Source organism: Podarcis erhardii, assembly GCF_964252035.2.
Source record: "Podarcis erhardii genome assembly, chromosome: Z".
Classification (NCBI taxonomy): Eukaryota; Metazoa; Chordata; class Lepidosauria; order Squamata; family Lacertidae; genus Podarcis; species Podarcis erhardii.
Window position 1 is genome coordinate 48,505,626 of NC_138504.1, and position 27,872 is coordinate 48,533,497.

General features: G+C 45.7%; 1 protein-coding gene across 3 annotated transcripts in view; it reads right to left on the reverse strand.

The window, feature by feature from the left end:
* The window catches only part of ABCA2 (ATP binding cassette subfamily A member 2), a 106,295-nt gene extending 78,893 nt beyond the window's left edge, over window positions 1-27,402 (reverse strand). Inside the window, exons 1-2 of one of the 3 annotated variants that reach the window (XM_081847397.1) lie at window positions 27,292-27,402; window positions 26,788-27,060 (exon numbers count right to left, since the gene is read on the reverse strand). In XM_081847397.1, coding sequence (XP_081703523.1) covers window positions 26,788-26,853 — 66 coding nt within the window. In that variant the 5' untranslated portion in view covers window positions 26,854-27,060; window positions 27,292-27,402. Of the gene's footprint in view, window positions 1-10,922; window positions 11,034-26,787 lie in introns of those variants that run through there. The other 2 variants (XM_081847399.1, XM_081847398.1) reach the window with 2 other exon arrangements.
* Between the last annotated feature and the right edge of the window lie 470 nt (window positions 27,403-27,872).

The following is a 27,872-nucleotide window of genomic DNA, read 5'->3' on the forward strand; positions in this document are numbered from 1 at the left end:
GCTGTAGTGTTAGAAGTAGAAGATAGGGTATTTTAAAATAGTATTATTTGTAAGTGATAAAATGTGAAGTTATTTTAAGTGTGATAAAAAAAGGTGGTTAGAAATTATGATATATGTAAACTGCTGAAGATGAAGTAAAATGAAAATCAGATAAGTGGGACTTGGGGAAGCCCACTTAACAATGTTTAGAAAAATAAGGCTATGACAAGAATTTGTTTGTATGGTTTGTCTTTTCTGTTTGTGTTTTTTATTTGTGTTATAAAATGAATAATTTTTTTTGGAAAAAAATGGATAGAACAAGCATCATTAGATGTACTGCTGGATAAGTGTTTAATACAACTAATTTGTATTTGTTTAAAAACCAATAAAAATGTTTTTGTTTTTTTAAGTAAACCACTGAATTGCTCCACACAATGCAAACTGTTAACTTGCAAAACTCAGTGACATAAGTCATGGTGAAGGCCTTTGGCTCACAGAAATTAAACAAATTCAAAGAGGGAGGAAGTAAGGATCTATATCTGTGAGTATTAGGCTTCACTGCTGTATGGAGCCTCCCTTTTCAGGAGCGGTCTATCGCCTAATAGCGGATGCTGGAGAAAAGAGCTGTTGCTTCCCCTGCCCAGTTTCTGTCTTCCCCAACTCAACTGGCTGACCACTACAGGAATTGGGACATCGGGCTAGACAGACCTTTGGTGAACTCATCTGCTATCTTTACCCTTTTTCCTTAACTTTATGGTGGCTGCTATAGCAAGCAAGCCCCTCCTATGGGGAAGAGCCATAGCTGAGTGGTAGAATGTCCACTTTGCATGAAGAAGGTCACCGATTCAATCCCTGGCATCTCCAAGTAGGACTGTGAGATCCTCCTCATCTGAAACCTAGGAGAGCTACTGCCGCACAGTGTAGACAATACTGACCTTGGCTGACCAATGCTCTGATTCAGTGTAAGGCAGCCCCCCAGGTTCCCTTGCCCCCACAGATACAGCTAAGTCCATGCACAGTACAATCAAACCCTGGTCTCTTCTTTTTCCAACTCGGTGGTTCTGATTTCACTTCTTTCGCCATCTACCGAAGCTTCGCCAGCTAGTCCTGAGCCCCTGGGACCATCAGAAGCTCCCGCTTAAGTGCTAATTTTAATTGTGCTGTAATTAACAGATCCCATCTCAATTCCCAGCCTGAAGCTTCTGACATATCGTTTACGCAGCCCCAAAGCAGGATCAACACATTCAAAGGTAACCAATAAGATAGAAAGCTTTTGTTTTGAGCTAAAATGAAAACTCTGTCAACTTTCTTTCTTTCCTTTCTTTCATTTACTTATTGAAATTAAAATGCTTGGCAAGTGCATCGCCACAACCTCTCCTAAACTGCGCCAGCAATTAATCACCCCTATTTGCATCCCACCAAGAACATGCAATGGCAGAGTGCACAGTATGTCACCACACCATCTCCCACCTAGTCCAGGATCCTTTCTGTGGCCAACCAGATGCCCTTATAGGAAGCCTACAGGCTAGACTTTAGCTCAAGAGCCCTCTCCCCTCCTGTGGCTTCAAGCAACTAGTATTCAGAAGCATTGCTGCCTCCAGCTATTGTGGCAGAACAGAGCCATCATGGTTAGGAGCCATCAACAGCACAACCAGCGGGTGCAGAATGCCACGGCAAGGCTCCTTACAGGGTCCTTGCTGCGGGATCACATTCATCCAAGTGCTTTACCAGCTGCACTGGCTCCCGGTGGAGTACAGGGTCAGGTTTAAGGTGCTGCTTTTGACCTTTAAAGCCCTACGCAGCCTAGGACCCATGTACCAACGGGACCGCCTCTTCTGGTATGCCCCATGGAGGACCTTAAGTCCATAAATGACAACACTTTGTCACCAGGCACAATGGAGGAGGGGTGGGTTTAAATAAACTACTACTATTATTATTATTATTATTATTATTATTATTATTATTATTATTCTCATCCAAGAATCTGTTCAATCTTCTTTTAAAGCCATCCAAGTTGGTGGCCATCACAGTCTCCTGAAGAAGCCAGTTTGACAGTTCAACTCTGCACGGCTTTTATCTCTCCCGAATCTTCCAATATTCTGCTTCCTTGGATGCCCATGACTTCAGTGGTATCTCCAGCTGTGTACAATACTGGACAAGAAGAAACACAGCAAAAAACCAAAAAAAAAGACCCACACTTTGGCACTGGCTATGTGGCTTTTGTGTTGCCTTTTAATCTTGGGTGGTTTTTAAATGGATGATGACAGCTACTGGTTAAGTGGGTCAGTTTTGGGGCCCTGCCCAGCCACAACAGAGAAGCTAGTGTCGCAACAGAGGGGGAAAGAATACGTTTTTAAAATAAATAAGTAAACGAGGTGTTGTGTGTGGCACAGGCCAAATAATTCAGAGCATCTTTTGCAGAAGGCGGAGGAGGAGAATATCCTGACACATTAAAGAGCACTGCTGTGATGACTCAGCACATTTATCCAAATCACTTCGTGCTGCCAAGGCACAGCGTCAAAGAACCACCACCATATATCCAGATTGTGACAGTACTCACCAAGTAAGGAGTACCAGCACCTCATTTTTTTTCATTTAAAAAGCAACTATATATGCCCCGGGAGTGGGGGTTCACAACAATCAGCCACACCCTGGCATAAGACTGTCAACCTGATAAATTTGGGTGTCCTCCATCTCTCCACTGCAATCCAGAACACTTTCCTATCAAGGCCTACTGAGATTCAGAATTCCGATTTCTAAATGCAAGGGGTGCTGCTTTGGAGAAAATGATTCCCTGCAGAGGACACGTTTCCACTTACGGAAAGAATGTCCTCTGGCATGCAAATTTGGGGCTGCTGTTTCTGAAGAGGTATCATGAACTTTTACATGCCCCGTTCAAGCCTCCCACAACTTGCCCTTCTCAACTTGTGGGATGATCAAACAGCAATGTTCCTAAGGAACTTCTTACGTGGGTGTTGGCTATAATGAGAGAACCTCTTCACTCCGTAATTGGAAAGCACTGCAGGACTTTAAAAGGTCTCGGTGCAGTGAAAGAATATGTGGACTCTGATTTACTGCAGTGAAAACAACTCACAAATCACACATTTCTAAGGGTAAGGAAGACTCGGAACATTTCTAAGCCGTTTGGAGGGGTTTCTTTTCTTACACATCAAATTCAGATATACTGTACAAAACTCTCTTCCCACACTGATCGACAAAAATTTGTTTTCATTGTGTGTTTTCTACATCTACTGCTCTCTATTCATTTGAAAAATGGAGCCTCTAAATTGCACCCTCCCAAACCCAATTTCCTGCACACACACACAAAAGAAAAGAAGATTGAGACTAGAAAGAGCTTTCTAACGTAAGAGCTGTTCAGCAGTGGAACAGACCACATTGGAAGGTCAGGGACTCTCCTATTTAGAACTTTCTAAACAGAAATTGGACCACCATTTATCAGGGATTATTTAGCTGCAATTCCTACATTGCATTGCATTGGGCTAGACGATCTTTTTGAGTACCTTCCAACTCAAAAGTTCTATTGCTCTCACGTAACTGATGGAACATTTTCTGGTTAACGTCAGCTGGTAATGGCTTTTTGTCAATCATTATTTTTATCACAATTATTATATTAGGGGTTTTTTCCTGTTACAAGTGCAAATTAAAAAAATAATGGATTTAGTTTAAAGAGTGCTTGATGCACTTCAGCTGGGCACTCTGATTTTGCCGGTGTGAGTTTGAATCCAACCTGCAAAGCAGCTGCAGCAGCTGGGAAGCGGTCTTTAGAGATTTCATGATAGCATAAACTTTTGTCTCTAAGAGTGCCACAGATTTATTTGCTGTAATTAATACAGAAAGTTCTCTCCCACCCCTCCCAACCCTGCTCCACTTCCCCAGCAGGTGGTGATTTTAAGATGCCTTCCGGAAATATGTATGTGTGTGGGGTGAAGAGACATTGGGGGATCCGCCAGGGTTGGTTGTTGGATTAACTTTGAAAGATAGCTTTCTTTTCAAGACATTGCATCCCCTCCCATACACCTACAGGTACTCTCAGGAGAGACACTGAGTCAGCCAACACGCCTCCCCCCCCTTCAGTCAAAAAGGCTTTCAGAGAGGCTTAAAGTGTAGTCAGTTAAAACAAGGCATTCCCTGCCTGCAGGTTTATAATCTAAAGAAGCACAACACACAAGGAAAAGGGAGCAGAGAAGGAAGAGGAAAAAAGCAAGCTCAGGCTCCAGTTCTTAAACAGTAGTACTTATAATGAACAGGTAGTATAAAAACAGTTAGGGAGGATCTACCCACTCTGGAAGAATGGCAGATGAAGATGATTGACTATATGGGACTGGCAGAAATGACCGGCAGAATCCGAGACCAGGGAAAAGAGGCGGCGGAAGAAGACTGGAAAAAGTTTAAAGACTATCTGCAGAAATATTGTAAAATTAAGGAATGTTAGAATGATGTTGGAGAGAAATTAAGTGGTTTTCAGCTGTAATGTTTAAGAGATATGGAAAATAAGGTTTTGAAATAATTAAAAGAATTAGTGGAGGATTTGCTGAACAAACAATTTGAATTGGAATATAAGAAAGGGAGGTATGAGGAGGTCTGGAAAATAAGTCAAAAGAAAATAAGTAAGTGGAAACTTTATGTGTTTTTAAATTGTTTTTATTTTTGCATTTTTGTATTTTTGTTTTTTCTTTCTTTGTGTTTTATAATGTATTATTTCTGAAAACTTTAATAAATATCTTATAAAAAAAAACAGTTAGGGGGGAAAGGAGGTGTCTGATGGAGCTGGTCTTTCAGCAGAGCTGAAGGAATGACTGCTGACAGGTGACAGCTATTATTATTATTATTAATAAAAAATTATACCACCTTTCACCAGAGGTTCACAGGGTGGTTTACAATATAAAAGCAGAAAAATATGTAACCTAATAACAAATAAAAACAATAACACCCCGCCCCTAGTCCACAGACTGTTTAATCAGTCAAAGGCCTGGTTAAAGAGGAACGTTTTCGCTTGGTGCCTAAAGGTGTACAATGGAGGCGCCAGCCGAACCTCCCTAGGGAAAGCATTCCACAAATGGGGAGCCAGTGCTGAAAAGATCCCTTCTCATGTTGCCACCCTCTGGACCTCTTAGGGAGGGGGCACACAAAGAAGGGCCTCAGAGGATGATTGCAGGATCTGGGTAGATTCACATGGAGAGAGGCAGTCCTTGCGGTACTGTGGTCCTGAGCCATTGAAGGCTTCATTGGTCAAAACCTTCGAATTGGGCCTGGAAACTCACTGGCAGCCAGTGCGGTCAGGCCAGGATCTGTGTCATATGTTCAACCCGTCTTGCCCTGGTGAGCAACCTGGCTGCCAAATCCTTTTTTTTTAATAAATATTTATTAAAGTTTTTAAATATAAATGCACACATAATAGACATTCTTTTACAACAATTTCAACACTTCTTTGGACTCCCTCACGTCTCCCGCTCCCATTTACATCGTTAAAAAAATTTTTCCAAACAAATTATCAACTTGTTTACAATCTCATGTCCACTCAAATCCTGAACTAGCTGAACTTTCTGAACCATCTTCAAAGGAAGCCCTATGTATAAGGTGCTGCAATAATTTGCCATCTAAACTCCAGCAATATGTAAACCAATAGCACAGAGGGCGAATTCGCTTCCTATTTTCTTATCTGGCCAAGTTTCATGAGGCAGTTGAAGGGACACTTGTTAAGATGGATAGTAAAGAAAGGCAGATGTCCAACAATATGGCAAATCTGGGAGCCTCCCACTGATGACACAGCTGGCACAGGAAACCACATTGCCCATCCTCTGAGTAAGTACTTGTGAGGGAGTAAAGGAATTATCCGTCCTGGAAGACAACAGAAGTGCTGTGATCTCTTATCTGAGAGGACTTTGCCAGAGGCAGGAAGATAAATTACCAGAAACCCTTGCATGCTTGTTCTGAAACATCTGCCAGATTAGCAGCTAGTGGAATCTTTGCGTGTGACTTTGTTCCTTGCCCTGACCTCGTACTCCCATGTGCAGATGCAACGCACAGGTGGAGATTTCCCTCTAATGCCTGGAAGGGATGCATTATCTTATATGCTGCCCTCCACGCCAATGCAATCATTGCGAGGTTCAGCCAGAGGGCAAGGGCAGGGGCACAGGCAAGAGCAGAATGCCGCAAGAAAGCCATCTCTTCCTGATTCATCTCTGAGGAAATGTTTTGTGCATCTAGGAGATTACAAAGTAGATGCGTGCATGGAGAATATATTTATAGAATAATTATAGAATATGATTATAGAATTGTAAAGCTGGAAGGGATACCAAAAGTATTCTAGTCCAACCCCCTGCAATGCAGGAATTGCATCTAAAGAATCCACGAGAGCTGCCCATCCAACATCTACTTAAAAACCTCCAATTAAAGAAAGTCTTCCAAGATAGTCTGTTCCACTGCTGAATAGCTCTTACCATCAGAGAGTTCTTCCTAATGTTTATCTGAAATCTCCTTTCTTTTCATTTGAATCCATTGGTTTGGGTCCTACCCCGCAGAGCAGCAGAAAACAAACTTGTTCCATCTTTCATAGGATTGCCTTTCAGTTTTGAAGATGGCTATCATATCCCCACTCAGTCCTCTCTTCTCCAGGCTAAACATCCTCAACTCCCTCAACCATTCCTCATAAGGCTTGGTTTCCAGACCCTTGATTATCCTGGCCTCCCTCCTCTGCACACCTTCCAGCTTGTCAGTATCCTTTTAAACTGTGGTGCCCAGAACTGGACACATGACTCCAGGTGTGGTCTGACCAGAATAGAGGGGTAGTATTACTTTCTTTTGTTGATGCAGACTAGAACAGCATGGGTTTTTTTTTGCTACAGCATCACACTGTTGATTCATGTTAAGCTTGTGGTCCACCAAGACCCCTAGATCCTTCTCTCATGTACAACTGACAAGCCAGGTGTTCCCCCATCTTATATGCCTCTTAAGACTTTGTCTCCAGACCTTTGATCATCTTGGTCGCCCTCCTCTGCACACCTTCCAGCTTGTCAACATCCTTCTTAAATTACAGTACCCAGAACTGGACACAGGACTCCAGGTGTGGTCTGAACAAGGGAGAAGAGAGTGATACTATTCCTTCCCTTGATTTGGACACTAGACTTCTGTTGATGCAGCTAGAATAGCATCAGCTTTTTCTACTGCTGCATCACACTGTTGACTCAGGTCAAGACTGTAACCTGTGAAGACCCCTAGATCCTTTTCACACACACTGGTGTCAAGCCAGGTGTCCCTCATCTTATATTTGTGCAGCCGGTTATTCCTGCCTAAACATAGAACCTTACATTTGTACCTATTGGTGTTCATTATGTTAGTTTTGGAGCAAACTGTACTCAGAAGTCATGCAGATTGGTTGGCATAATTGTTAAACTGGCCTTCATCCTAAGAGGCAAACTCCTTCCAAAGTCTCCTCCAGGGAAGCAGAATCTGCTCCTATCTGCAACCAGCCCATCTTGGGTGTCAACCATTGTTCTTGGAGATTGCCCCTCCCCTTGTTTACTTGTTGTTGGAGGGGAGAGTTCTCTGACAATTGCCACTCTGTGCCATGAAACATTAACACCCATTTTCTTTGCCAGCTTCTGCCAGGCGGTGTCAAGTTCAGGGTGGGGTAAACTTGTTTTGCTTTGAGATTTCAGAGATGTCGCTAGCATTTCTGCTCTAGCTTTTGAAAAAGCAAGAAAGAAGGTTTCACCAAGACTAATAATGATAACAACTTATCCACAAGCCTGTGAGGCAGACCAATATTTTACAGACAGAGAGCACAGAATAACTGGGAAAAGGTTACCCCTAGTCACCAGAACTGCAAACACCATCCTTTATAGTACAGTGGCTGCCTCTGTGATTAGTCACGTAAGGACAGCCTCATTCACTGACCGAAGAGGTTTTTCTTCCTACCCACTGTTACTCATTACTCATTAACAAAAGGTTCCCTGTGAAATCTTAAAACAGAAAACAAGAACAGTGCAAATAATTTTTAAAAACCCTCAGTAAAATGTCTGGTGGGATACAAAGATCTTCACCAGGCACCCAAAAGACAACAATGTGAACACCAAGCAAGTTTCTCTGGGGAGGCCACCCTGTAACCATGGGCCACTACTGAAAAGGCCCTCCCTCACCTCCTACCTTCTTTGGCTTTAAGGGTCCAGACAGGTGTATAAGGAAGAAGAGCCAATTCACTACACAGTCACAAGATGCAGGGAGACAGGACCAATGCAGGGGGTGCCCCATTCTTTTGTGTGGAGCTCTGGATATCCTGTCCCTTCGCCCCTCAACTAAATTTGCTTTCTGGCCATGTTGGTCTGTGGTTGCTGTACACAGGAGCCTTGTAAATACTGAGTGTGCAATAGCTGGGTGCAGGGGGTAGGCAGAGCTTGAGTGAGAAAGGAATCGTGCTAAGATGCCAGGCAAGACTTCCAGCTTTAACTTGTGCATAAGGAACAGGTTATTGTCAACAAATTGTGGGTGGGGGAGAGGGCCCAATCCACTACAGTGTACCTAGAAAATCCTGAAAGCACCTCCCACTGAATGGTATGTGTTGGTAGCAACAAGCCAGGGTTTCTCATTTTCTTTCTCATGAAAATTCTTTCCATAAACCACTCTGCGTTTTCTTTGGCAGCAGTCGGTGTTTGCGTGTGTTATAATCAATTCGTATATAAATTTTATGGAATAAAAATAAATAGAAGCTTCAGACGAAACTTGCACCTTCTCATATAAACTAGAATACGCCACCGGCATGTTGCTCCCATGTCTTGAAAGCACCCAGCAACACTCCCACAAGGAACCATAATCTGGACAGGAAAATGATATTGGAAGGACAGAGAAAGTTTCAGTGGTCTACAACTCCCTCCCCCAACCATTGATCATAATGGCTGGGGTTAATGGGAGTTGTAGCCCAGTGTGGTGTAGTTGTTAAGAGTGTTGGAATAGGGCCTGGGAGAGGCCAGGGTTCGAATCCCCACTCAGCCATGAAGCTGACTGGGTAGCCTTGGGCCGGCCACCACCTCTCAGTCTAACTCACCTCACAGGGTTGTTGGGGGATTAAACAAGGAGGGGAAGGACCATGTACGCCAACTTGAGCTCCTTGGAGAAAGAGGGGGGTTATAAATGCAATGAATAAATAATAAATAAACATTCATCTGGAGGGGATTATGTTGGTTGTTGCAGATGGTCACTAAAGCAATGTCCACCACTTGTTTTTATTATCTGTATTTTAATATATTTGTGGGGGAAGGCTTTACATTATGTTACTTCCACTGTAGCTTAATTACTTTTAACGACCATCTTTTATATGTTTCTGACTTTCTGCGTTTCAGCCATGCTCGTTTTAATTCTTTGTAAGCCTCCTTGAGACCTGGTTCTTGGAAAAAGGTGGGGTATAAACAAAATCAACAAACCAACTGCACACTTCCCAGAGTGTACGTAGTTACAGTCCCCATGGGGTCATCTGCCATATACTGCAACGTGGCAAGCAAGGTTTGATCTGCTTCCCCAGAGCTGGAGTTGCAAAGCAGTATGACCTGCAAAGGCCTTGAATCTGTGTGTTTGCTGGCACAAACCCCTTTTGGGTCAGCTTCAGCTGTGATATGGGGATAATCATGGCCTCATATCACATATCTCTTTCCTTGCAACATCCTAGCAAGGAACAGAGATAACCAAGCTGAGCATTTAATAATATCAACTCAGTACTTGAAAAATTCCAGTTACATGGAAGTGAAAAGAGAGATGAAGTGATTAGGAGTGATGTAATTTATCTGAGATTCAGAGAACGAAATTTTTAACACATCTAGACAATTAAAACAATTTAAGCTTTTATCTCTTATCCCCACCCCCAAATACAGGAATAAAAGAAAAATATAGATTTAAGTTTAACAATTTGCTGGATCTAACGACTACGGGGAGATTTGTTAAGCACAGATGCATGAGCAATTTAAACAATGTTTATATGAAGCAACAGTTTATACAGAAAGCTATTTATGGTTCACATTGTCCAATATCATTTTTGTCTTCTTCACAACTTTATTATCTGACCCCGTCCATATATAACTAAATATATTGATACAGCATTTCCCGCTTTTACTATGTCAACCCTTTAACGAGCACATGATAAAATTCTGCTGGCAAAGCACTAGGCACAAACAAATCTATTAAAATACAAGTAGTGGTTATGGGTAAAGAGTTATGTGCAGCTGGTACTTTTTATACTAGGCTCCCTATGCTTTTTGGGGGGGGGGTTTGAGATGCCAGTACTCATGTATTGATAAAAGTGGTGTGGGTGCCAGCACGAAATGGCTGCCATGGGCAGTGAAAAACAAGTTGCCAAAATGGTCACAAAAGATGCCTTGCCAGCTCCAATGGCACTTTTCATATTTATGGGACCCCTCATAAAGCAATGTCTCTATGTGTCAAACAAATAAAAAGAGGGAGGAAAACATGGCTTCCACCCCAAAGGATTCTGGGAATGTAAAAGGCAACCCTGGTGATGAGGCTGCTGAGACTCTTCTGGCAGAAATCTCTCCCCCCCCCCCAAGCTACAGTTCTCAAAGAAGAAATGACTATCAGATTTAAATCAGTTTTAAATCTGTGGCATTCTTAATGCGGAGGATTCAGGTACAATTTTTGAAGTGGCAACCAAAACAGCGAAGAAACCACAAGGCAATATTTCCACAGGATGTGGAAACTGTGTCGCAGCTCATGAATGTGTTTAATTTCACATGATTTTTACACCTTAAAATGGATGCCTGAGGACTGGCTTATCACAACCATTGATGGGGAGAAGAAAAAAAACTGTGAAGAGGAGCAATCGTTCCCAACCACATTCCCAACCTTGAGGCAAATCCAGCCTTCAAAAGCCATGTGGTAAAACTGGACTTGTGGATACACGCATATGTACAAATACCCACCCACTCCATAAATCTACATGGAAAGATCGCCAGTTTAGGACCCATGTTTGAAAACATGTCAGTTCTCCACAAAGGCCATTTCACTGCACCAAAAGAGAGAACAAGTAGGCCAACCTCAAAATGTGTGTCAAGTTTTCATAAAGGCTGTTTTAACAAAAGAAAAACACCACATTGTGCAGTTCTTTCCATAAATATTTTACTTCTAAAAACAAACACATAAGGTGTGTTTTTGGAATTTAGATGTGTTTGGGATCTTTGTCTGGTTGGGGGTTTGTTTGTTTGTTTGGAATTGGGCTTCTTTGACCCCCCCCCCCAAAATAAACTGCACTACAAGGACCCAAACCAGGGGGGAGGGAGAATGGAAACTTTTTCATATATTTTTTTGAAAAAGTAGAGCTTTGCATAAACCCAAAGCTAAGAATTTTCCATCATCTTATTGATTAACTTTGATAATTGCTGTCTATGTTCAAGTGAAACTGTTTTGGCAGGGAATGGACACAAATACACCTTCCAGACAAAAAAAGTGTCTGTTTCAGGTCACAGCAACTCTTGACCCTGTTTTCTTCCCCATCCCACCAGTCTCTCCCCGCCCCCCCAGCCCTTTTTCTTGCTGGCTCCCACTGCAAAACAAGCCCCAGCCTTATAAAGAAGATATTCTTTGCTGCGTTTCCATAGCAACAGAATCCGGTTTAGAATTGCAAGCAGCACACAAGCACACAACACTCATCACCAACAACACAACCACACACACGCACAAAGTCACATGGTGTGTCAAGTTGGTATTACGACTACCAAAAAAATCTATAAGGCAAAAAAGGAGGGCAGAGAAGAGAGGTGGGCACGGTTGCCAACTGGCCAAAAGATTCACTGACCAGGCTTTTTCTTGTGCTTGCAACAGCTGCTTGAATTGTGCAAATTCAGGTGAAGCTGTTCTTGGCATATAGAGAGATGCCACCATGCCTGGATAATGGCTGTAGATGGTGGTGCTGTTTAACTACACAGGAGCAGTGGCCAGTAAAAAGTTGTCAACCCTATAGGTGGTGCAGGTTGAAACCCTTCTAGACAGGATTCTATTTCTGAAGAGAAAACAAAAAATGAAAGGTGGGGAGGAAAATAGCAGGATTTGCGGTATTTCCTCTGCCTCCCCCTCCCCTTCTGAGGCTACAGGAGGTAGGGTGGCTCTGTGGTTAAATAATAATAGTAGTACTGTAATTCACTGGAATTAAAGCAAAAGCTCATCTAGCTCTGCATTCGTCAGACAGATCCACCTGGGGAAACTTGCAATACTGTAACTAGTGGCTCAGCACCAGAAAGATTTACCTGCAGTAGAGATTTAGGGCAAACCAAGAGAAAGGCCTTTCCAGTCAATTCTCTTACGGAACACACTGCTTTGGCAAAGGAGCAGGACACATTCAAACCGAGGAGGAAGTCTTTATCTGTAGCGATACCTAAAAGAGCATTTTTCTCAATACCAACCGCCTTGGACCCTTCATTCAGCAGATGAGGCTTTGTTGGTGGAGGTACCACTGGAGGCTGCCAGGTTGTCACTGACCCATGGCAGGGCCTGTTCAGTGGTGGCTCCCTAGTTGTGGAATGCCCTCCCTTAGTGAGATCTGTGTGTCTGTCCCCATCATTATTAACTTCCAGGAGTAGAGTGTTAAAAACACTCCCAGGCATTTGGTAGCTGAAAAAGCGTGTTCCAGCCAACCCTGATATCTGTAACTGTTTTTAGAACCTCTTGATCTGTTTTAGAATGATTTTGCTTTGTCTTTGCTTTGTAATAGTTGTGTGCCTTCAAGAGGAGCAAAGGTGAGATATAAATTCAATAAAGAATGATACAGACAAGAAAATAGCTGTGATGAGAAAATGAGACTTCCAGGTTCAGAGGTGGTCTACTTCAGAATGCCAGCTGCAGAAGGGTAACAGCAAGAAAAGAGACGATGCCTTTTTGCTCTGCTTCTGGGCTCCCCAGAGGTTCAAAGTTCATAGCAGTGAGAAACAAGATATGCTGGTCTCATCCAGCTGAGTGGTTTTTGTTTCCGTTTAAGTATTTTCTAGTGGATGTTACATGCATGGCAAAGGCAAAGGCCTGATTTTCAATATGTCACCTCTACTCGGAGAAAGGTCGCTCTTTTGCAATATGAGCATGCCTTTTCACCCCGTTTGGCTTGCAGACAGGGCTGTGATAAACATTCCCTTCCTTGTTCCTAAGCCAGTTCACGCCCAGGGAAAACCCCCTCCTATCAAAACAACATCACCTTTGCTCCCTCAACCAACGCCCAGAGTCGGCACCTGTTCCACTTTTGTTGTGAGGTGCGGAAATGGTTTCAAAGCTCCCACACAGATGGGAGGAGGAGAAGAGATGGACATCTACTAAGTGACAGTTTTTTTCAAAACTCCCTCTCACATCTCCATGGGAACAGCATGGGGAGAGTGGTGCCCACCCTAGGCCACCTGTTCCTCTGAACAAGTCAGGTGTTCAATGCCTTTTAGCTGGAACCGCGACCTAGAAACAGTTCAGGTTTTTAAAGTACAGTACTGTATTGGCCTGGCTTATAGCCTCACTTTCCCCCCAAATTCCGACCATGGAAAGTTAAAATGCAGCTTATATTCGCAACCTTACAGTATGCAGCTAGGAGTATGGGGCAAACAGCACCAGGAGTTTGGGTATTTTTTCTCCCCCCCCCCCCGCAATTTTAAAGGTGCAGCTTATATTCGGGTGCAGCTTATATTCAGGCCAATACAGTAATAAAAGTTAATGGCTCTTTTGTGCGAAAGCAGAAAGCGGTTGGCTCAAACAGTGCGAGTCCTACTCAAGAGCAAACCTCTTGAGTAATGGGCATGGCCAACTTAGATCCATTCAATTTCAATGAGCAGCACTCAGTTGACTATACTCCCCTCTGGGACCACATTCACAAAGCATTATGATACCACTTTAAACAGCCATGGTTTCTCCCAAAGAATTATGGGAACTGCAGTTTGTTAAGGGTGCTGAGAGTTGTTTGGTGATTCCAGTTCGGAAGAATAGTGTAACAATCAACCTCTCTTCATGGGTAACTTTGAAAGTGTAGTTCTGGGAACAGAACAGGTGTCGCCCAAGAACTCTCAGCACTCTCAACAAACTACAGCTCCCAGAATTCTTTGGGAGAAGCCATGGCTGTTTAAAGGGGCAACATAGTGAATTATGTACATGGTGTGAATGTGGCCTGAGTCGCGCAATTTCAGACTGCAGACGGGGAATGGACATCAGTGGGAAGTGCACTGTTGTCCCACTGAGGTCCTGCTTGTGGGCTTGCCATTGGGACATCTGGTTAGCCACTGAGGGAACAAGATACTCATCTAGATAGACCCCTTTTGGCTTGATTCAGCCAGGCTGTGTTCTTAGGTGGGGGTTCACACAACTAAATAATTCTTCATATACATAAAAAATAACAAAAACATTCCGTTGTCGCCAACTAAGTTCTCGACTCAGAGTAGAACCACTGAAATTAACGAACCTCGGTTAGTCACATCCATAAACTCCAATGGGTCTACTCGGAGGACTAACACTGGACACAATCCATTTCCTCTTAAAGGCTAATTTTCTACATGCAAGGATTCTTGTGTATGTGGTGGTGGTGGTGCTGCATGTCCCAGGAATAATTCAGCCTAAACAAAGGTTTTGTGAGAAGTAGACCCCGGTGGAGAAATGCAGCTTAAGGATTTTCTCTTCCAAAACAGCGCCTCCAGCTGCCTGCCCAGTAACCCAAAACCTGAGCTGCAGCTCGGTGGTACAGTGGTAGAACATTTGCTTTGTATGCAGGAGGTTACAGCTTCAACCCCAGTCATTTCCAGGCTGGGAGAGAACCCTGCCTGAAGCCTTTTAAGAATCACTGGCAGTCGGTGCACACTGTAAACTATTGGTCAGACTTGGTATAAGGCAGCTTCCCCTGCTCCAGAGCCCACAAGTCAGCCCTGCACACTGCTTTCCAGTCTTCAAAACCATCCAGGAAATGTTCTCTAACCCATCTGACTACCAACTTCAGCTGAACTCAAGAAGGGTGTCACTAGCAATTTAATAAAGCAAGTTCAGTTGGAGCCCTAAGGACATTTCACAGCATACAGGACAACTCTATGGGGCTGAGGACAGCTAAGTCCATCTGTCCCCCCAGTATGTGGGGACAGGGCTGAGACCACCCCAAATTTTGAGGTGCCGGGTCCTGTCGGGCGTTCCCGCTGCAGCAGAGGGACTTGTTGGGCCTCATAACCTCCTTCTGATGTGTGTGACATCACACATGTTGCATGTGTGACATCACACACGTATGCCACACAGAAATCAGTGCCTCTATTTCACAGGGACCAAGTATCGTCACAATCAACTCTCCAAGAGTTATGAATAAATTCCTTTGTTTGTTTTTAAAACTGCCTTCAACCTTCTGGTTCATTACCAGCAAGGGAAGTCAAACCATTCAGACGGCAATAGGGCCCAGCGCTGGTGTGACTTGCTCCTGCAATTGGGGAAGCGGGTTGCAGGGGGAAAGAGAGAGAGAATGAACCAGCTATCCGCCCCAGTTGTGCACTGACCAGAAATGGTTCGCCACTGTTTCTCCTGCTTCAAAACCCCCCACCTTTTAAATGTGGTCGTAAGGAAGTTGGCTTGTAGCTCAGAGGCAGAGCACCTGTTGTGCAAGCAGACGGTCCCTGTTTCAATTCCTGGCAACTCCAGGTAAAAAGATTGTGGGGGAGGAAGAGACCCTTCTCTGCCTGTGGTCCTGGAATGTCACAGCCAGTCAGGGTACAAAATACCAGGCTAAAGAAGTGAATTGGCTTGATCTGGTTAAAGACAGTTACTGTACATATGTTAATCCAGTGCTTTCCAAAGTGGGCAGGGGAATAATTGCGGGGTGGTGGTGGTGGTGGTGAGGGGCTAAGAGGCAAGGTCGTACCTCGGAAGTCGAACGGAATCTGTTCCGGAAGTCCGTTCAACTTCCAAAACGTTTGGAAACCAATGTGTCAGACGTTCGGGTTCCAAAGAAAGTTCGCAAACCGGAACACTCACTTCTGGGTTTGCGGCGTTCAGGAGCCAAAACGTTTGAGTCGCTAGGTGTTCGTCAACCAATGTACGACTGTATTCTGAACAACACTTTTTATAAAGTAGGGGACATTAGGGATGAGTTCATGGAACCAAGAGGCTGATGGTCTGAAAAAGTTAGGGGACCAATGAATTAACCCCATATTCATCACCCTCAGATGAAACATGACTTTGCACTTGCGCCACCCGCCCCCACCTCAAACCAGAGCTTAGATTGGATGCTCCTCAGGGCAGAGAGCTGTTTCTGATGCTCAGTGTACTGAGTTAAACACTTGGCTAGTTCAGATGACAACCTTGAGCTAGGCTGAGAACTTTGAGAACTTAAAGAAAAGTCACTCGATCCAGAGCCAGTATGCATATATATTGGCCTATTTCGACCTCTTTTTCTTAATGGTGATTGCCTTCTGCTCAGGCTGCACGGAAAAAGCATTTTGGTTCCAAAAATTCATTCTGATTGTGCAGATAAAACAGAACTGATAGAATTCTACAGCATGTGTCGCTAGTGTTTGGAAACAGTCCAGATCCAATGATCCCCAGATGGTGGAGATGTCAGGCGCCATCCTGACACCCAGGCATCTTCACTTTGTCGCAAATGCACCTGGCGCTGGCTAATTTCGAACACCCCTTAAATAAATAACAATTCACCAGGCAGCGACCACACAGAGGAACTCCACTTAATGGCTTCAAAGCCTCATGCTTTCGGCTTTCTGACTGGGAAGAGAGCCCACGGAACAAACACACAGTGTGCCTTTAACAACCCACACGAGCTGCCCTGGCAGAACTGGGCAGGACCCATTGCTGCAGTTACTGCTGCCTCAAGTAAAAACAAATCCTCTTTTGTCCTTGCTGCCAAGCTAACTTTAGCAAACACCCGCACACACACACCTTCATAAAAACAATAACCAAACAAAGGGACTCATTTCAAGCTGGTGAATACTTTCAAATCTCTACCATCTTTGCTATTTATTTCTAGGGCACTTTTCAGAGGTTGCATGCAAAACAGCAACACATAACATACATGGACGTGCAAGGGCCAAAGTGCAAGATACATGGACGTAGAAGGGCCAAAGTGCATTGTAAGAGCATACAATTTGCATGCAAAGAACCCCAGGTTTAATCCTTAAGTACGTTCAGGTAGGAAGCAAATACTTTCAAGGTAAGAAATAGCATCACCTTCTTCCACCTTGGTCAGGCCCACCTGCAGTCCTGTGTCTGGTTCTGAGCACCACAGTTTAAGGAGGATATTGACAAGCTGGAAGGTGTGCAGAGGAAGGCAACCAAGATGATCAAGGGTCTGGAGACAAAGTCTTAAGAGGAACAGTCAAGGCAGCTGGGTCTGTTTAGCCAGGAAAACGGGAGACTGAGAGGTGATATGCTAGCCATTTCCAAATATCTGAAGGGTTGTCACATGGAAGATGGAGAAAGCTAGTTTCCTGCTGCTCTGGTGGGTATGACCCGAACCAATGGATTCAAATTACAAGAAAAGAGATTCTGACTAAATGTTAGAAAGAACTTTCTGGTGCTTTGAAGGTGGTGAACTCTCCCTCATTAGAAGCTTTTGAACAGAGGTTGGGTGGGCATCTGTGAGATGCTTCCAGGGTAACTAGATGCATTGCAAATGAAAAGTGATGCCCACTGAGACCTCTGGATTGCCCAGAGGAAGTCTGTAGACGTAACTAGTAGTTCTGGCTAAAAGAGTGACCGCGGGGCAGGGGGCCCAATCCACCACATACAGCATACTGGGTCCAGAAAATCCTCTTGGCATCTCATCAGAGTAAGCTCTGCTAGCCAGATCTTGGTTTTATCCCCCTCCCCAAAATTCAACCTATTTTTTCATCTAAACCAGCAAATGCACATTTTCAAAACCAATCTGTGTCATGGTCCTGGGTCCCAAGCTTATTAAACATCTAGCACCAGCTTACCAAACTCTGACCATTGGAATAAAAACAGGCTTTGTAAGAACAGAAGAAGAAGGAGGAGAACACTGAGTGGAGTGGAGGGGCTGCTTCTACCAAGACTCTGCTCTCAGCTTCCCCTATCAAAGTCTAAAGCAGATGGTGCAGAAACTCCTTACTCTTATAGAATCCTAGAGTTGGAAGAGACCACAAGGCCCATCGAGTCCAACCCCCTGCCAAGCAGGAAACACCATCAGAGCACTCCTGACATATGGTTGTCAAGCCTCTGCTTAAAGACCTCCAAAGAAGGAGACTCCACCACACTCCTTGGCAGCAAATTCCACTGTCGAACAGCTCTTACTGTCAGGAAGTTCTTCCTAATGTTTAGGTGGAATCTTCTTTCTTGTAGTTTGGATCCATTGCTCCGTGTCCGCTTCTCTGGAGCAGCATAAAACAACCTTTATCCCTCCTCTATGTGACATCCTTCTATATATTTGAACATGGCTATCATATCACCCCTTAACCTCCTCTTCTCCAGGCTAAACATGCCCAGCTCCCTTAGCCGTTCCTCATAAGGCATCGTTTCCAGGCCTTTGACCATTTTGGTTGCCCTCCTCTGGACACGTTCCAGTTTGTCAGTGTCCTTCTTGAACTGTGGTGCCCAGAAGTGCTTAGAGTTTGAAATATGTATCTTTTCATAGTGCTGCCCCCCACTTTAAAAGTGGGAGTGTGTGGGGCCATTGGCAAGGTCAGGGATATAGCTGATTACTATTTTTATGGAGAGAAAGGGATTTTAAGAGTCAGGAAGGCACATTTGCCATTCCTTGTAGCTCCTGTTAAAAGCTATTATTACAATTAATTTAATAATGGCTTTCTAAACTTCTCAATGTAATTAACACAGGGGTGCCCAAACTTTTTTCAAAGAGGGCCAGATTTGATGAAGTGAACATGCATGAGGGCCGACCAAAGTTCTTAAGCTTTTTTTAGGATTTTACCCCAGGAGGTAGACTGCCACGGGGGCTAGATTAGATCGACTGGCGGGCCGGATTAGGACATGCCTGAATTAACACATGGGATTATTAAAAACAGTTAAAAACACAAGAACAAATACATTTCAACCAAGGCTAAAACCATAACCAGAGGACACTCATGGTGAAGACCCATTCATGCAGCTGGGATGAAAACCTGATGGGGCAAAAATCTGTCCCACTTCTTCTAGCGAGTGCAGATAGTGGGCACCTGCAGTATCTCAAACAGGAATGCCGTTCCACAGGACAGGGGCAGCCACACTAAAAGCCCTGCTCCGAGTTACTGCAAAGTTGGCTCCTGAGGTCTTTGGAGCTTGCAGGAGAAACTCTCCCACAGACCACAGCCATTCACTGGGTGCATAAAGGGAGAAGGCTCTCTCTCAAGCAACCTGAGTTGTTTAGGGCCTTGTATGTTAGTAACAACACCTTGAACTTGGCCCGGTCGCACACTGGCAGCCATTGAAAATCTACAAGCAATGGTTTATTATGCTGGTGATAGTAGGGCCCCACAATCAACCTTGCCTCTGTATTTTGTACCAGCTGCTACAGCCTCCAGACCAAACTGAGCGTAGCCCCACTTAGCTCCCTGAGCCTCCAGTCGCTCTCTGGTCTCCAGGGACACCTCTTAGCACGCCCCTGCTTTTTCTGCATGATGCTATGGACCTCTGGAGAGTAGGAACAGCGAGGGAGGGGAAGACTAAATTACCTACTACGGTCTGCAGGTGCCCTCCCTGACTGCGCCTAAGCAGATGTCCACTGGGTGGGAAGCTGGAGAAGGGCCTTGTCTTTTGTGGCCCCTGCAACATAGAAAACACTCCATACTGGGATTCAGCCAGCACCAACAGCTGGGTGTTTAGCCACCCACTAAAACCTCCTCTATTCAACCAGTGTTCTTCCCCTTGACCCACTGCTGCAGGCTCCTAAAATCACAGAATCATAGCGTTGGAAGGGACTCAAAGGGTCATCTAGCCCAACCCCCTGCAATGCAGGAACCACAACTGAAGAATCCCTGGCAGATGGCCACCCAACCTCTGCCATCGCCCTTGGTGTTATTAAGAGCTTTTGCTTTTATTTGAATTTTGTTGCTGCTCTAATGTAAACTTCTTCGGTATTTTCTGAAACAGCAATATAAAAATTATTTTAAAAAATATTATTCCATTACTGCTGCTACCACTACATCTTCTTCTTGCACTTAAATCAGGCGTCCTGATTTCTCAAGTATAAGGAAACCCCTGAAAAGTCTCCAAGCTGAAGCTGCTGTGTGGCCTGGCTGTTGCTGCTTCAGCCTGTCCTGTCCTGATGCATTCAGTGCTGCACCTCGGTGCTGGAGGAGAGAGAGAGGACACGGCTGGCTGTCGCAGCTGGGTGCGTGGCTGAATTCACTGTGGAGTGAGCCCCAGGGTCCTTCTGGGAGAGGAGGCAGCACAAACAGTGACAGCACAGCAAGGTCACAGCCATCTCACCTCTGGGGTGCAGGGCCAGGCTGTGCAAGGCCCTAGGTGCTCCCTTCAAAAGGCATCAGAAGCTCAGGCTGGACTCCCCCCCCCACTGCAACCAGGCACTCTCTCGGGAGGGCCCCCATTACATTCACCTGCTCTCCGGGCATACTGGCTCCTTTCCAGTGGCGGCTCCAGCATTCCACACAGTCGTGTAGAGTTGGACGGCACCCACAGAGTCATCTAGTCCAACCCCTTGCAATGCAAGAATTCACAGCCAAAGAATCACTGACGAGGCCACTAGCTTCCAAGGGAGCCCACAGTCAAACAGCTCTTACTGTAGTAAGGTTCTTCCTACTGATTAACCGGAATTGCCTTTCTTCTAACTTGAACCCACTGGTTCAGGTCCTAGCAAAAGAAAACAGGCTTGCTCCATCATCTATGTGACAGTCCTTCAGGTATTTAAAGATGGCTATCCCCTCGCCTCTCCGTCTCCTCTTCTCCAGGCTAAACAAAATCCAACTCCCTCAACCGTGGGTCTTCAGGCTTGGTTTCCAGACCCTTGGTTATCCTGGCCTCCCTCCTCTGGCAGCTTGTCAATATCCTTCTTAAACTGCGGCGCCCAGAACTGGACACAGAACTCCAGGTGTGATCCGGCCAAGGCAGAATAGAGCAGCTCTATTACTTCCCTTGTCCTTTGTGCTAGACTTCTATTGATGCTGCCTTGAATAGCACTGGCTTTACTGCTGCTGCATAACACTGTTCACTCATGCTTGGAGGACCCCTGCGAGAGGTCCCACTCCCTGGGGGGTCAGTGTTGTCTCTCAGGGGGTCAGTGCACTCTTTGAAGCAGATCCCAGGGACTCTTGCAAAAAAGCCCCCCCCCCCCCTGCTGGGGTGTAGCTGTTACTTGGCTAGTGCCCAACCCTGCAATGCTAACTCCACCACACGTTTACCAGCAAAAATATCTCACACAGAAATTAATTAGCACCTAAACCAAACTGCAAACACACACAATTAGCCGGATTTGTAGACATCATAGAGCTGGAAAAGGTGCAGAAAAGGGCAGCCCAAATGATATGAGGGGCAGAAATAACTCCCTGATGAGGAAAGGTTACAAAATTTGGGCCTTTTTAGCTAAGGGAAAATCAAGCAAGCAAAGCCAGGGGCAGAAAGCATGAGAGAGATGAACACAGATAAGCATTCGTATGAAAAAGTGGGGAGCTAGAAAGGAGTTTTTGTCCATCTCTCCTAACGCTGGAACTCAGGGGCATCCAATGAAGCAACTGAATCTTGGACAGGCAAAAGAAAGGACTTCTTCACGCAGCACATAGTTAAACGATGGAACTCCCACAGGAAGCAGTGAAGGCCACCAATTCAGATGGTTGTAAGAGAGGTTTCACTGAGAAGGCTAGCCATGGCTTCTAGCCACAATAGCTGTGCTCTGCCTCTGAAGTCAGAGGCGGTAGCACATGGGTAGGCAACCTAAGGCCCGGTGGCCAGATCCGGCCCAACTGCCTTCTAACTCCAGCCTGCAGATAGTCAGTGTGTTTTTACATGAGTGGAATGTGTCCTTTTATTTAAAATGCACCTCTGGGTTATTTGTGGGGCATAGGAATTCCTTCACCCCCCCCCAAATATAGTCCGGCCCCCCACAAGGTCTGAGGGACAGTGGACCGCCCCCCTGCTGGAAAAGTTTGCTGACCCCTGCAGTAGAGCTTCTGAATGCCAGTTCCTGGAAACCGCAGGAGGGAGGAAGAACAGAACCACAGAAGTTGGAAGGTACCCTGAGGGTCATCAGTTCCAACCCCCTGCAATGCAGAAATCTCAAGTAGATCTTGCATGGCAGGTGGCCATCCAACCTCTGCTTAAAAACCTCCACGGAAGGAGAGCGCACCACCTCTCGCGAATGCAGTAACGCACCAAGTCAGCAAACAGAATAAAAACCTACCAATAGGCAGAAAACCCAATATAGCAGTAGGCTGCCGTTGCACCCACAAAGGCAATGTGTTGCACAGGAAGGCTCAATTTCTACACTGCTGGTAAATACACCTTGCCACACACACAAAAACACACAATGTGGGCAAAAGGGCATCTTCGCATTCTACTTGTAGTTGTAGTTATGTGTTGTGTGAAGAGGAACTTCCTCTCACCTGTCCTGAATTGACTGCTAATTGATTTCATTGATGCCCCAGCTAGGTTTTTATATTATCCCTCTTGGCTTTCTCCACACAACGCATCGTTTTACTTACATCATGCACCTCCAACCTTCCACCGCAGGCTTACTCAACATTCTACACCCAACACCTAAACCGAAAAGCGTCAAACATTCCCCTGAATCATTTTGCTCGCTCTTTCCTACAATCTCATTTTTGATGCAGGGCAACCAGAACTGTATGCAGCATTCCAAAAGCAATTATTTAGATTTATATAATTCTGATACTGGCAGGTCTCATTCCTGGTCAGTCACCACCAGTTCAGACCCCACAAGTGTGTAAGTGAAATTAGGGATTTTTTGTGTGTCTTAATGTGCATCACTTTACACTTGCTTACAATGAACTGCATTTGCTATTCTACGACTCATTCACCCAGTTTGGAGAGATAAGACCACCTCACAATTCCTTTTTGCTTTAACCACCACGAACTATTTGGTACCACCAGGAAACCTGGCCACTGCACTGCTCACCCCTAACTCTGGATCATTTATGAAGAAGTCAAAAATCATAAGAAATCAGATCTCTGGGCAACAAGGCCACCATGTATTCTTAGCTGAAGCAGAAACTGAACCTCTTTCGGTGATAATGCCTCTTTATCTAACATGGGCAAGCTTGAACATCACTGGGCAATTATGACCACTGGTTTATTCCAAGAGAATAAATTATGGGAATAGTTCAGTCAGTGGAGCATGAGACTTAGTATCAGGGTTGTGGGTTTGAGCCCCACATGGGACAAAAAGATTCCTGCATTGCTGTGGGTTGGTCTAGATTGCCCTCATGGTCCCTTCCAACTCTACAATTCTATGATCAAACCCTCCTGGAAGCCGCAGTCAGACTCACAAGCACCGTTTCCACATTCTAGCTGTGTGGAGTTATTCAGCGACAAAACCAAGGTACTCAGAACATGCTCAGAGGTACTTTCTCTGTACCATCCAGCCCCCAGAAACAGATTCCAACCCTGAAGGCCTGGCCCCAGTCTACTTTTGTTTTGTTTACAAGCTCTCCACAGAAGCAAAATATTACACTGGCTACCTAGGAAGATCTGGGTTCATCCTGCAAAAGTCCTTCATTAGAATGCACATATATTGTAGGGAAGAAAGGAAAATCAATGCCCCTTGCTGCCTTGCTTCAGCAGAGTATTCCAGCGCAGTGACCAGAGAGCTGAACTAGGAAATGTGGCAATACCCCAGACTCATACAGGACGCAGGTAGAAACCACGGGAAGAAAGGCCAACACCTGAGCTTTAGAAATACCAAGGCTGAGCCCTGCCCTGTTATTCGAGTGCCCAGTGCAGATGCAGAGAGCTCTTCTTCCTAACCCCTGAGACCCCCATACTTTGGATCAAATGAAAGGTCAAAAACTCTTCAGACAATTCCAGCCCCTTTAAAAGGCATTGGTGGCGCCAACTCAGAGGTATCAACATAAGTATGAAAAGTGGCAGCCTTATCAGGCTACCCTTTCTCAAAACAGCCTTCCAGCAAATCTGGTTGCCGGCTAAAGTATTGTGGGACAAGACAGATTCTCTCCCCCCCCCTTCCCAAAATGAATCCATACAGTTGGCGGCGTGGGGGCGAAAGGAAGGAGGAATCTAGCAAGGGTCAGGATAAAGCCCCAATCATTTCCCACCTCTCTCTCAATCTTTCTCACATCTAAGATCAAGCAAAGCTGCACTGGATGGTTTGACAAGTAGGGAAAGAAGAGACTTTAAAAAATAACTGGAAAGGGAGGGAGGGAGGGAGACAGACCTGACCCACATAAGATTGTCACAGTCAGGGAATTGGGGGGGGGGGGGGAGCGGCGGAGCAATGAGACCTGGCTGCTTGGGCAGGTGGCACGTGGGAGATGAGGCAGTGAAGAGGCACCCCAGAGCAGGGACCCGCAGCTGGTCACGGCCAGCCCGATCTGTGCAGCAACAGAAAGTATTTCTCTCCAAACAACATATGGGAGAGGATGTTGATAAATCTTAGGAGGGGCACACCTGCACCATGGCTATGCACAGGTGAGAGCTGCAGGAGCTTTTTTGCAAAGGTGGTGCCCACAGCAGAGACTGGGATGGATGGATGGGTGCTAGCAGCCTCCCTGTCCCCACTCTTTATCCTATATTGTTTATAAATAGACCACCTGCCAGGCTTTGGAGGCCAAGCAGCCACCAGGCCGCTGTGCCGGCAGAGGGAGGGAAACAGATCGCAGCCAAAATCTCAACCAAGGCGGCCATGGCATGCCACAGGAAAATTTCCATAGCCTTGCGCTATCCTGCTCTGTCTCGGGACAGGGCAACTGCCTGGGATCTGGGCTGGTTGTGCTTCAGTTTTGGAAAGGAAACCACAGAACCTATGCCTCCATATTTTTATATTTTTAGAAGGCCAGGCAACTCTGAGTTGTAAATGAAAGAGGAAGAATTATATATCCCTCATTAAAAAAAAAGGCACTCTTAAGCCAGATCAGCAGTCCATCTGATCGGTATTCTGCCAACAGACACTGGCCAATCAAATGCCCCAGGGAGGCTCACAAGCAAAGCATGATGGGAATATCCATCCCATGCTGCTGTTGATGCCCAGCAACTAGTAACTAGAAAATTTACTCTCTCTGGTAAAGGAGGCTGGAAGGTTATCATAACCAGTGGCTGCTGATATGACTATTCCTTTTAACCTTTATTTAAAGAGGCACATGAATTTTACAAGCAATCAAGAATTCCTGTGGCAAGGAGTTCTGCATGCCAGCGAGTCTAAATATAGACCCAGTCCAGGGGGGGAAACTGGATTTAAATCTCACCTTAGCCTCCATCCTCCTAAAATGACCCAACTTTTAAAGGTGTCAGTGAAGCTATCTGAATGGTGCACCCCAGTATTCTCCAAGACAATATAAGGGACCCAAAGAGCCCCAGACACTGCCTAGCACAGTCCAGACTCTTTAAGGAGGCAAAATGTTATAGGGCAGCCCTACAGCCTTCCTAAAAAATTAAAACTTATTCTCACCACACACACAGGGGTGGCACTGCTCAAAAAATAAGAAGATTCCTAGATTTGGAAGGGATGCCGAGGATCATCTAGTCCAACTCCGTAATGCAGAAATATGCAGCTTTCCCAAATGAGGATTGAACCTACAACCTTGGCATCATAAGCGCCACGCTCTAACCAACTCAGCTAAGTAACTGGAATGCACCCATTAAATGCTTCTCATACCTTTTACATAGGAGAGTGGGGTAAAAATGGTCGGATACGATGTTTATTTTTTTTTTTTTAACCCACAAATATTTTAAGAGAGATACATTTTGAACTGTGCAGTTAGTAGATACCCCTCCCCAAAATAACCCCATCTATCCCTTCTTTTGAGCCACGTAAGCACCACGGGGCAAGCTGTTCCACAGGTTAACAATGTGTGGTGCAAGGAAAAGCTTTCTTCAGCCCTGTTCACCTTTCTGCCTCACATTTAGGAGGTGAAAAGTGTGGGGGGGGGAGAAGCAAGGAGAAAGCACACCCCAAATGTGGGTGCAATGTTGAATGACCACATTCCGAAACTGGAAGATTCAACCTCACCAACCTTTTGCAGGTTAATCCACAACAACTGCAAGAAATAACTAAAAATTAGTGGGGGGGGGGAGGCAGGGTCTATTGAGGAAGCAAGGAGCCCCCCCCCCAGAACACCCAAAACAGCACTGAGCTCCTAACCACCTCCCAATTAAGGGGGGGGGGGTCCTTCCCTTATCACTTCACCCCCTCTCATTTTAAAACAGGAGCATCCAAAGCAGCGTGGAGATGGAAGCATCGTTACAAATTTCATTTCTTGTAGTCAAACCAGAATTGGGGGGGCGGGGGGGGGCGGCGGAAGGTGAGAGACCCTTGTCCCAAACACAGACTAATCAGAAGGGGTGGCTTTCTCTCAGCACCCCATTACCCCACTTGCGGCCTTAATAGAGTTGTGGCTTTTTTTAGGGGAAGGGTCTTTCCTAACCCCAGTAGAAAATTGTCTTTTTTAAAGAAAAAAGCAAACCATATGTGCTCACAGCCTGCCCGGTCCTCCGGGGGCCTTGCAGCCCCGGTGCTTAAAAATAAAAGGAACGGTGTTGCGGGGGGTGAGTTCCAATCCTGCCCGCCCACTGCCACCAGCATTCGAGTCCCAGGTCTTTGAAGATAACTCTTCCCCCCCCCCCACCCCTAAAAGAAAAGAAAACCCTTCAGCCAACTCCACCCGCACAACCCCCCCGCCCCCCCCTACTAACCGGACTCCGTCGCTTGAGGGTAACATTCTTCCATAGCAAGAGATACAACTGGTGCAAAAACCCCATCTTGGCTGCTCCGGCGAGGCATCAGCTGCAAAGCATTGCGGGCAGCGGAGGCAAATCGGTGGGGAGAGAAGTTGGGGGCACAGCCCGGCCTACCGAGAGGTCTTCTGAGCCGACGCTCCCCGGCTCCCCCCGCCCGAAATTGAAATAAAAGCCGGCTTTTGATTCAGCGGCAATAGCGGCGGCCTGGCGAGCTTTCGGCTTTGTCTCCTGCAGATCAGGGGTGGGAAGGAAAGCGGATATTATCAGGCACCCTTTTTAAAAAAATGGAGCGGGGCTGGGAGGACTGGGAATCAGCCTTTTGCAACCCGGTGCAAGGCAGCAGCAGCAGCAACAACAACCCCCCAAACAGACGACCCCGCTAACATGCAATTGAGAAACTGCCGGTCCATTTCGCTTTGCAGGGAAGCGGGGCCCCTGGCTATCTCCCCTTTTCATTACCGAACACACATCTGCCTGCCTGTGCCTGCCAGTCTCCGGTTTTCTGCTGTTGCTGTTGCTGCATTGCCTTGCAAGCCTCTTAGCCCGCCCCTATCCCAGCGCCAGGCCCCGGCCTCTTAAAGAGGCAGCAGCAGCTCCGGCTCAGCTGGGCGGGGGCACGGACTCCGAGAGAGGGATAAAGGAAGATTTGCGCTCCTGGATCACCGAATGGATTACCAGCCGGCGTCACCCCCCTCCTCCCCGACAAAGACCTGGTGGCGGGAGAGGAACAGATTGACTCTCACTCTGCAGCCCTGTTTAAAAAGCATTTCCTGCAGATACCCGCTGCTCCGCCGCCCGCTTCTCCCTCTCTCCTGAAAGATTATATGTCACAATTAATCTGCTAATTAAATAACCCATCCTGCCTCTGATGGCGTGGGCTGCTGCAGAAGGAAGCTTCTGCCCTAATAGGGAATGAGTTCGCATCTAAGGCGCTAGAACCTTTTTAGGTTGTTGAGGTAGAACCACGGCCCCTGTATAAAGTACCAGGACTCCTCATCGCCTTCGAAAGAATCCTGGGAACTCTAGTTTCTCCATCCACA